This window comes from Vipera berus (assembly GCF_964194415.1).
Source record: "Vipera berus genome assembly, chromosome: 7".
Taxonomy (NCBI): Eukaryota; Metazoa; Chordata; class Lepidosauria; order Squamata; family Viperidae; genus Vipera; species Vipera berus.
The window spans coordinates 13,721,411-13,732,776 of NC_138209.1; the positions used below are offsets into that span (position 1 = coordinate 13,721,411).

The window sequence follows — 11,366 nt, forward strand, 5'->3', positions numbered from 1 at the left end:
GCTTGCCTAACAGTTGTATCCACATAAGGAATATATTGCTCTCCTTTTTCAGGGATACACCAAAGCCATGGTGAAATTAAAGTTGAAAAAAACACCAGTCGATGACATTTCAGAGAGTCTGCGCCAATGTGGAGGCAAATTAAATTTTGATGAACTGCGGCAAAACCTAAAGGGGTAACTTTGCACCGTTTTTTTCCCTTTTGTACAGGGATTAAATAACAAATAAATGATCACACAGTTCCTTTCAGGAGTGGCGCTGTTTTCCGCAGCTCAGCAATGGAGTAAAGAAATAGTAAGCCAAGGAATTAGATAAGAAGAAAGAAAGGAAAGGAAATTAAACACAGTTTACCATGCAACCGTTTGCAATTTCTCTCCATATCTTTCTGTCCTTGCAAACTAGTCTTCTTTGTATCCTATCCATTGCCTTTTGTTCCTTTAATTTCTCACATCTCGTTTTCAGATTCTCATCAGTTCTGTCAGATCATGATTTCTTTGGTCGTTTCCTTCCTGTCAGCATATTCACCTCCCTTTATGTTGGTGAATGGATCCTTACTTACTCCTGGTTTACTCTTTCTGTAAGTCAGACTGTCCCAATGAATTTCTTTGTATCATCTCCATATGAAAATACCTGTCCATTCTTCTAATCACAAGCATTTCTTAATAGGTATCCATAAAACATATTTTACTTCCATCATATAGCACTCTTATCTCAATAAACTAAGTTACAAGAAGGTGTCTGTCTCCTTGTATATTTACTGGCTTAAAGTAAAGATATGATTACTTCACAATAGTTCTTTTTTCAAGGCATACTTTTTATACAAAGTAACACTTCTGGTTACATTTAGCGACCCTGCTAATTATATGACAGTTCTCCCAAACCAATAATATAATTAAGTTGCTGAATGCAGAATGACTCTGTGAAGGCCCCTGATTTATTGCTAGCACCAGAAAATAATTTTTTAACCTAAAATATTTAAAGCAATCAGATTTAAAAACCTAGCCTTTACTTCCAGAAAGGGACGCACTGATGCTGAAATTGAAGCCATCTTTACAAAATATGACCAAGATGGAGATCAAGAATTGACCGAGTTGGAGCATCAGCAAATGAGAGATGATTTAGAGAAAGAGAGGGTGAGCTTTACATTGGTTTGGTGTGGTCGCATCCTTGAAAAATGTGGGAGGTTTTTTGTTAGCCTGCACTGCTATTGTACCAGAAAGAAATCTTTATGGCTATTAATGCAGTAAAGAATTCTGGAATTTCATTTCTTGGGAAATTTGCTTTTTGATTTCAGAGAAGCACTTTTACCTAGTCCTGTTTACTAACTTTGTACAATCTCATTTTATTGCTGGTGAAGATCTCTGGCTGCTGAATGTTGAATGATGAGGCAACAAAATAGCATACAGGTAGTCCTCGACGTACTGTATGAACACAATTGAGCCCAACGTTTCTGTTGTTAAGTGAGACATTTGTTAAGTGAGTTTTGCCCCATTTTACGACCTTGCTTGCCACAACTGTGAATCACTACAATTGATAAGTCAGTAACCTGGTGGCTAAGTGAAACTGACTTCCCCATTGACTTTGCTTGTCAGAAGGTTGCATGACCTTGGGACACAGCAACGGTCATTAAGTATGAACCAGTTGCCAAGCGTCTGAATTTTGACCACTTTACCATGGGGGGCCTTCAAAGGTTGTAACAAAAACGGTCATAAGTCACTTTTTTCTGTGCCGTTGTAACTTTGAGCAGTCACTAAATGAACTGTTGTACGTTGAGGACTAACGGTATTAGTTTTGGATGGGAAATGTTTTGCTCATCCTGAATTGCAGTACCATAGATTGGGCTGGGCAATCTACTATTCACCTTGAAAGAATCGCAAAAACCTTCTCGGTTGGTCAAGCAGGTTTCCATTGCCTGCAAATAGGACACACTTGATTGTAGGAGTAAGAAAGAGTCAAGTTCTAACAGTTGTGTTTGTTTTCACTAAGGAGGACTTAGAGCTAGACAGAAGTTCTCTAAACCGTCCACTCAGTGGCCGTAGCTTTCCACGAAGCCTTGATGATTCGGAAGAGGATGACGACGACGACAGTGGACACAGCTCCAGAAGAAGAGGCAGCAGCTCAAGTGGCGTTTCATATGAAGAGTTTCAAGTGTTCGTGTTATGGTTTTTTTCCTGTCAAATCTCACTTCATTAATTCTAAAGTACAGAATCCATGTCAAGAACTCTCTTTCCATACAAATCTGATTTCCAAGTGCACCCGGCTGAAAGCAGCTCTCCAGAATAGATCAGAGGCTACTTCAGACTTTCTTATCCAAGAGGCCACTAGACCCATAGACATGGATGTTCCTAACGAAAGTAGTAGATGAAATATTATTTCCTCATGAATGAAGGCGAATAAACGTGTCCCAGGATAATGCGGCAGGATCCAATCTGGAACCAGAGTTTGTCTTCCGAACTTTTGGACCTATGCGGGAACCCACCCTTGGGTAACTTCTCCATAGTAGAGTGTGTGCTTTGGGCTGTTCTCTGTGTGGTATTTACAACAGGCACTCTATAAATACCACACACAGTGTAATCCAAAGCGCACACACTGCTAGAGAGAAATTCCCTGAGGGTGGGCAAAAACTTCCGGTGACTGACCCAGATTGGATCCTGAAAGATTATTTTAACTGTCATTCTACCCATCTTTGGGACAGAGATTTGAAAGAGAATGTGTTGTCCCTACTGTTCTTGAAATCCTAACTGTATCCGAATGCATTTTCCGTTCAGCTTGGTCCGCCGAGTGGATCGCATGGAACATTCCATAGGCAGCATTGTATCTAAGATTGATGCCGTCATAGTCAAGCTGGAAACTATGGAGAGAGTTAAACTGAAGAGGAAAGAGGTGCTGCGCAGGCTGCTTGACGGAGTGGCAGAGGTAAATTTACTTAACGCTGGCAAAACATTTAGTATTTATTTTGCAAGCGTCACTATTTTGTATTTAATTTCTTCAGATGAAAGGATGTTGCTACTGGATTGTGTAACAAAATCTTAGCGAGCACGTGGGTAGATTTTCGTCACAATCATCGTGTCTCTAAACTGAGCTTTCAGTTCTTCCAGTGGGGCACCCATCTCCATTGCAAATGAATCCATAGCTTTCACAAAATATAATAATAATAATAATAATAATAATAATAATAATAATAATAATAATAATAATAATAATAATAATAATAATAATAATATAATAATAATAATACCGTGACCTGACCATCGAAACTGCGCAATTATGGATGAAAAGTGTAACAGTGATACCCATTGTCATCGGGGCACTGGGAACTATGTCCAAAACCTTTGCAAAATACATCAACGCTCTCTACATGGGGCTTCCCTTGAGGACCACCCGGAGGCTCCAACTGGTACAGAATGCAGCCGCGAGAGTTGTGTTGGGAGTCTCTCGATACTCCCATGTTACACCTCTGCTCCGTGAGCTGCATTGGTTACCAGTTGTCTTCCGGGTGAGATTCAAGGTACTAGTAATGGTGTTTAAAGCCCTACATGGCAGGGGTCCGGAGTACCTTAGGGAACACCTGCTGCCGGCATCAACTTCCCTCCGCCCTGTGCGTTCCCACAGAGAGGGCCTCCTCAGGGTGCCACTGGTCAGAGAATGTAGATTGGTGGCCCCCAGGGGGAGATCCTTCTCTGTGGGCGCCCCGGAACTATGGAACCAGTTACCAGTTGAGCTCCGGACGGCGCCCGATCTTCGCTCCTTTCACCGCGATCTAAAAACATACTTGTTCGAACAAGCCGGCCTGGCCTGAGGGGGGATGGTGGGGTTTTTACTGTCATTTTATTGGGGTTTTTACTATGTATTACCGTATATACTTGAGTATAAGCCGAATTTTTCAGCCCACTTTTTGGGCTGAAAAATCCACTTCGGCTTATACTCCAGTGAACAAAAAAAAAGAACTTACCGAGGACTTGCGCGCGGCTGAGGCTTCGGTGCTTCCGGGATCGCGCGCACCTCTCCCAAGCCGCCGCCGTCCGGAGACCTGCCGAAGTTTGGGGAGGTTTGGGGAGGTGCGCGCGCACCTCCCCAAACCTCCCCAAACGTCGGCAGGTCTCCGGACCTCCGCGCCCTGCCTGCCTGCTTCTTTCCGCTGCCTGGCTGCCCTACGATGTAACCCGCTTCATGATAGAGTGCGACGCCTGCAAGGACTGGTTTCACGGCAGGTAACACAAAGCGGTCATTCTCGCCTTTCCCTCCCCCCCTCGCCCGCCCGCTCGCTTTTTTTTTCCTCTCAAGCATCACTGGACTGGGCCAGGGAAATCAGAGAGAAGCTGGGCGTGCAGCGTCACGGCGACGGCTGGAAGCCTCGCCCAGCTAGAGACAGAGAGGAGGGAGGGAGGGCGCGCGCAGGCAGAGAGGGTTTGGTCAGGGTGGCGGCGGCGGCGGACGCGGGGAGTTGAGGTGCCGTCCGGTAGGTAGAGGCCGTTATGGGAAGGAGGCGGGAGAAGGGACGTGTGGGGGAAGTATGGGGGCCGTGTAAACGGAGTACGTGCGGCGCCGCGCGGGTCTGATAGAACTGGGCCGGAAACGGGTGCTTGTGAAGCGGCTGAGGGCTGGCTAGGAAGGGGGCGGCGGCGGACGCGGGGAGCTGAGGCGCCGTCCGGTAGGTAGAGGCCGTTATGGGAAGGAGGCGGGAGAAGGGACGTGTGGGGGAAGTACGGGGGCCGTGTAAACGGAGTACGTGCGGCGCCGCGCGGGTCTGATAGAACTGGGCCGGCAACGGGTGCTTGTGAAACAGCTGAGGGCTGGCTAGGAAGGGGGCGGCAGCGGCGGATGCGGGGAGCTGAGGCGCCGTCCGGTAGGTAGAGGCCGTTATGGGAAGGAGGCGGGAGAAGGGACGTGTGGGGGAAGTACGGGGGCCGTGTAAACGGAGTACGTGCGGCGCCGTGCGGGTCTGATAGAACTGGGCCGGAAACGGGTGCTTGTGAAGCGGCTGAGGGCTGGCTAGGAAGGGGGCGGCGGCGGACGCGGGGAGCTGAGGCGCCGTCCGGTAGGTAGAGGCCGTTATGGGAAGGAGGCGGGAGAAGGGACGTGTGGGGGAAGTACGGGGGCCGTGTAAACGGAGTACGTGCGGCGCCGCGCGGGTCTGATAGAACTGGGCCGGAAACGGGTGCTTGTGAAGCAGCTGAGGGCTGGCTAGGAAGGGGGCGGCGGCGGCGGACGCGGGGAGCTGAGGCGCCGTCCGGTAGGTAGAGGCCGTTATGGGAAGGAGGCGGGAGAAGGGACGTGTGGGGGAAGTACGGGGGCCGTGTAAACGGAGTACGTGCGACGCCGCGCGGGTCTGATAGAATTGGGCCGGAAACGGGTGCTTGTGAAGCGGCTGAGGGCTGGCTAGGAAGGGGGCGGCGGCGGACACGGGGAGCTGAGGCGCCGTCCGGTAGGTAGAGGCCGTTATGGGAAGGAGGCGGGAGAAAGTTAGAGCCCCTTTCCGAGGCCGCCCCTTACTTGGGATTGTTGGGCGAGAAGGCGACGTGGGCACGGAGGAGGAAGTAAGTCGCACTTTACTCGTCGCTGAGGGGCGGGGAGAAAAAAAGTTCTTGCCGGCCGGACTTGGATGGCGGCAGCGGCCTCAGCTGGGAGCCGCAGCCCCGCCTAGTCCGGCTGAGCTGAACCAGCTCAACACAAAGCGATCGGGCCTTTCCTCCCCCCCCTTTCCCTCCCCCCTCCCGCTCTAGGGCAGAGATCCCCTTCCTATTGCTCGGGGCCTTTCGTCTCTTTGGCTCGCCAGGGCTGGAGCGGCGAGAGCGAGCGGCAGAGGAGAGATGGTGGGCTCCTGGCTGCCGCTTCTGCTCTGTGCAGTTTTCCAACAGGCCTTTTTGGAGAAGAGGAGGCAGAGGCTTGCGGAGCGCGGATCCAGCCTCCGCCGGCGGCAGAGGCTTGCGGAGCGCGGATCCAGCCTCCGCCGGCGGCAGAGGCTTGCGGAGCGCGGATCCAGCCTCCGTCGGCGGCAGAGGCTTGCGGAGCACGGATCCAGCCTCCGCCGGCGGCAGAGGCTTGCGGAGCGCGGATCCAGCCGGCGGCAGAGGCTTGCGGAGCGCGGATCCAGCCTCCGCCGGCGGCAGAGGCTTGCGGAGCGCGGATCCAGCCGGCGGCAGAGGCTTGCGGAGCGCGGATCCAGCCTCCGCCGGCGGCAGAGGCTTGCGGAGCGCGGATCCAGCCGGCGGCAGAGGCTTGCGGAGCGCGGAGCCAGCCGGCGGCAGAGGCTTGCGGAACGCGGATCCAGCCTCCGCCGGCGGCAGAGGCTTGCGGAGCGCGGATCCAGCCTCCGCCGGCGGCAGAGGCTTGCGGAGCGCGGATCCAGCCGGCGGCAGAGGCTTGCGGAGCGCGGATCCAGCCTCCGCCGGCGGCAGAGGCTTGCGGAGCGCAGATCCAGCCTCCGCCGCCGACAGAGGCTCGATCCGCCGTTCTACAAGCCTCCGCCGCCGGTTAATACCCTGTATTCAGCTCTGGGAAGTGGGGGGAAGGGGGAGAGAGGGGGAGTTTGGGAGGAGGGGGAGGGGGAGCTCCACGGTGCAAAAATAAAGCCCTGCCGCTCTTCGCGTTGCTTGCCCGACTGGCTGTCACGCCACCGCACGGATCGCCTCGCTCCCACCGGCAGCTGATTCCTTCGAGTTTGGTCTCGAGCGATTTTGCATTTTCTCCAGTGCTGAAAGCCACTCGGGGAACTTGAGTTACCGGCTCCCCGATCGCTCCACCCTCATCTTCTCTTCGTTCCCGCTTCCCCTTCCGAAGGTTCCTCTCGCCGTCCATGACTAAAGTCCCACTCCCACCCCCTGCGGCAGGTTGGATCCCCCCCAACTATCTTGAGTACCTCCTAGAGCCCCGCGCTGCCCTCCCCCAGGCCACCGCAGCCGGAGAGGACGGCTCTGAAGTTAGATATTCCGCCCGTAAGTCGCAGAGGGACCCCGGGTGTTCATAATTGATCCATAAAAACCTAATACCGAATAAAAGTACGATACATCAATAAAAAGATCCAATTTGATTTCCCCCCCCCCCCCGCCACACACACACACAGGTTGGAGACCCTCCGACGTGGCTTGGGCACCCAGAGGCTCCCGCTGCCCCCTTTTCTCCACCGGGCGAGAGAGGCAAAATGTGCACCAGCCCTGCCCCCATCCACCTCCAGTATGGATGGCTCTGCCAAAAGAAAAGCAGCCGAAGCAAGCCTCCCATTGAGAGAATGGGGCAGTGGAGGCTTGCAGAACGGCGGATCGAGCCGAGGCTTGCAGAACGGCGGATCCCAGCCTCGGCTTATACTTGAGTCAAGAACTTTTTCCAGTTTTGGGGGGTAAAATTAGGGGTCTCGGCTTATACTCGAGTCGGCTTATACTCAAGTATATACGGTAATTGTTTTTTAGTGGGCATGTATTTAATTACTTTTTAACTTTTGTAATTCTGTGTTTTTATTCTTGCCCTGTACACCGCCCTGAGTCCTTCGGGAGAAGGGCGGTATAGAAATATTAATAAATTAAATTAAAATTAAATTAAATCAAGAAATTGCAGCTTCCTCCAATAACTCCAGCAAAGCTACAAAAAACTGTGCTACTCGGAACATCTTACATTTTAAGGAGATACCTGGTTGATACCTAGGATGCTGGTAGCAACCTGTGTCAACCATCAGTGCCAGTCAATTTGAGTGTTCAGTTGACTGAGTTTCATGTTTTATGAATAAAAGTTTTATAATATAATAATAATAGTAATAGTAATATAATAAAGTTGGAAGGGACCTTGGAGGTCTTCTAGTCCAACCCCTACTCAGGCAGGAAACCCTATACCATTTCAGGCAAATGGCTGTCCAGTCTCTTCTTGAAAACTTCCAGTGTTGGAGCATTCACAGCTTCTGGAGGCAGGTTGTTCCACTGACTAATTGTTCTAATGGTCAGGAAGCAGGGTATTTTATCAGAATTATACCATTCTGACTATAGATAGTCCTCGACTTACAACCATTCGTTTACTGACCGAAGTTAAAACGGCACTGAAAAAAGTGCCTTAGAACTGATGCTCACATAACTGTTAGTAGCATCCCCAAGTCAAATGATCAAAATTTGGGCACTTGATACCTGGCCTGTATTTACAATAGTTTTTTTTATTTATTTTTTATTTTAATTCCATTTATATCCCGCCCTTCTCCGAAGACTCAGAGCGGCTTACAAGCTTAGCAGTAGCCTTCATTCTATGTATATGCCTGCTTATTAGGGCTTTCACACACACCCCAAGCGGCATTATTACAAAGTCAGCTTAATTGCCCCCAACAATCTGGGTCCTCATTTTACCTACCTCGGAAGGATGGAAGGCTGTCAACCTTGAGCCTGGTGGGATGCGAACCTGCACTAATTGCAGGCAGCTGGTGTTACTTAAGGAGGCATTAGCCCACTGCTCCACCAAGGCTCATATTGCAGCATCCTGGGGCTCATACGATTGCCATCTTCAGCCTTCCCATCCGGTTTCCAACAAAAGCTAGATTCGCTCAGTGACTACACAATTCACTTAACAACTCTCTTGACTGCCATGGCTAAAAAGGTCATAGCATCGGGCACAATTCACTTAACAACCGCCACGCTTAGCCATGGAAATTCTGCTCCCAGTTGTAAGTTGTAAATTGAGCACTACCGGTTGTTCAAATTATTAAAAATGATTTTAAAATGCGTTTATATCTTTGCACTGAAAGTGAGTTTAGCCATTTGAGCACGATCAGAGATTGTGGCATTTCTGCTTAGGATGAAAGGCTGGGTTGTGACAATGAGGCGCGCAGAGATCAGATGGAGAGACTTGTACGAGAAGAACTGGAACACTGGGAATCGGATGATGCTGCATCCCAAGTAAGCCAGCGATTGGGAACCCCGGTGGGATTCAACAGCCACGGACGGACCAGGAATTCGCGCCCTTCTTCCTCACAGTCCACAGAGGGCATTGATGGAGGAGGAGGAGGGGGAGGAAATAGAGGGAGCAACATCCACGTCTAGTAGCATTTGTATTTGCTGAAACTTATTTTCCACAAATCATGAGTTAACTAAATGACAAAATGCCTTGGGACAGGGCTGTGATTTTATAGGGTAAGATATAGGAAACCTATCATGTTGTGATCTGGTCTGGCTTTTAAAAACCAGAGCTTCTTGTTTAAATGCCCTTGGTTTCCTTTCCAACAGCTTTGATTAAAAAGGTGCACACTTCTCGACCAGCTAGGAGAAAATAGGTAAGCTAGTAAATTTATTTTCCAGTTGTAGAACTTAAGGTGAGAGTGCTTTGCACATTTACCTGGCAATAAGATATATTGGAACCTGAGACATACTTCCTTAAAAAAATGTACATAAATTACCCTATAAGTAGCTGTTTCATGTGGAGTAATCAAGTCTATATGATTTTCTCTTCCCTTTTTTAATTGAAACAGGCAGTCTGTAATACATTCTCTGCAAAACAATACATACAGAAGTAATATCAGTGTTTGGCTGCGTGAATTAGATTATCATCATTTCAGTATGATAGATTTGTCTTTTAATCTTTAGGATTTAAGCTTACCAAAAAGGAATTCCTATTCTGTCAAAGCCTATTTCACATGGTTATTGGGAGGATAACCTTCATTATTCTCAAAGCTCCTTTGAGAAAAAATGTACGACACAATTTAGCAACATTAATTATCTCACAGATGAAAATGCATGATTATAGGAAAATTTTCCCCTTAATAGCATATTGTTCTGAACGGGCCATTTACAATTGTCCTTGTAAAATTAGGTTCTGGAAAAAGCATTCTCTGGAGCATAATCTTCATAAGCCCATAAAACAGGGATCTGATTAAATATATTCTGAAAGCATTTATGAAAGTAGTTTCAGTAAAAGTAAAGTAAATAAAAGCACTAAGTTAAATAAGCTGTTCTAAAGAAAACTGGACAGCGAAACGAATAGTATTTAATGGGGGAGCTTCTGCAAGGTTTATATTCTTGTATTTCATCGCTTATAAGTCAAAGCCAGAGAGGTTGGTGGATGGTGTAGAAGCAGCGCAGGTCAGATTGAGATGTAGAATTGCATGTAACATATTTCAAAATGTAACATGCATGTATGACATCTGGTGATTAGATTGCCTCTGGCAGTGGGAACCAGGTATGTTCTATCCCAGAGGTCTCCAAATTTGGCAACATTAAGGCTTGTGGACTTCAACTTCCCAGAATTCCCCAGCCAGCTGTGCTGGCTGGGGAATTCTGGGAAATTGAAGTCCACAAGCCTTAAAGTTGCTAACTTTGAAACCCCTATTCTATACTGTAGATCAGGGGTCTCCAAACTTGGCTCTTTTATGACTTGTGGACTTCAACTCCCAGAATTCCTCAGCCAGGCACGCTGGCTGAGGAATTCTGGGAGTTGAAGTCCACAAGTCATAAAAGGGCCAAGTTTGAAGACCCCTGCTGTAGATGCTTCATCTTATGTTGTTTTAGTGTTCATGGCAGGAAAGGAAAGAGCATTCCTTACTCAAAACAGTGCCAAGCATAGCTTTGTAAAAACACTTGTGTCTTTTAACTCCTGAATCACCCATGCTTTGGGTATTGAGGTAGAGTGGGAAACTGTTTGCATGGCTTACTATGCTTGTTTTTAAGATACAGTATATCTTCCTGTTCTCTTTAACAACCCTCAGAACAATAGAGTTTCACATAAAGGAATACTATGAAAACCAAAGGTTTGCATTCATATCGTAATAGCTTACATTTCTGTAACATGTTGTTACTTCATAACAAACTTCATTTTGAAGTGCATTAAGATTACATGGGATAGCCATGTGCGTTGACAATGTACACATACATTTAAAGTATGACAGCAAAGAAGCTTGAGTATCTGCTATTTTGCACACTGTGTATATGTGTATGTATGTATATATATATATATATATATATATATATATATATATATATATATATATATATATATATATATATATATATATATATATATATATATATATATATATATATATATATATATATATATATATATATACACATACATACACACACACATACATACATACATAGATACATATATATATGCTTCCAAAGTGCCAATATATTTCTAGGATAATATTGCCTTAGAAAGGAATATAAATGTTAATTTTTCAACATTTCACATAACGGTAAAAATGTACCAGTGAACAACTTCCTGGCCAATTTTGTGTGTTTTGAAGTTGTTTGTGAAAAGGCGGAAGTGGCCTTTGCATTCATTTCAAAGGATTGGATATTTTTTTACTCTGCTCTTAAGTGCCATCCAATTAACTGTTTGTGAAATAAAAGATTTATAATCATGTCTTTTTATTTGTGGTCATAACTGTGGTCATGTGACT

The 11,366-nt window shown here is 47.3% G+C and overlaps 1 protein-coding gene across 1 annotated transcript in view; it reads left to right on the plus strand.

The window, feature by feature from the left end:
* Positions 1-10,866, plus strand: part of PKD2 (polycystin 2, transient receptor potential cation channel) — a 38,479-nt gene extending 27,613 nt beyond the window's left edge. Inside the window, exons 11-15 of the mRNA XM_081332715.1 lie at positions 53-174; positions 1,014-1,131; positions 1,985-2,148; positions 2,767-2,914; positions 8,764-10,866. Of these exons, the coding sequence (XP_081188841.1) occupies positions 53-174; positions 1,014-1,131; positions 1,985-2,148; positions 2,767-2,914; positions 8,764-9,009 (798 nt within the window). The 3' untranslated portion in view covers positions 9,010-10,866. The remainder of the gene's footprint in view (positions 1-52; positions 175-1,013; positions 1,132-1,984; positions 2,149-2,766; positions 2,915-8,763) is intronic.
* Positions 10,867-11,366: the final 500 nt, after the last annotated feature.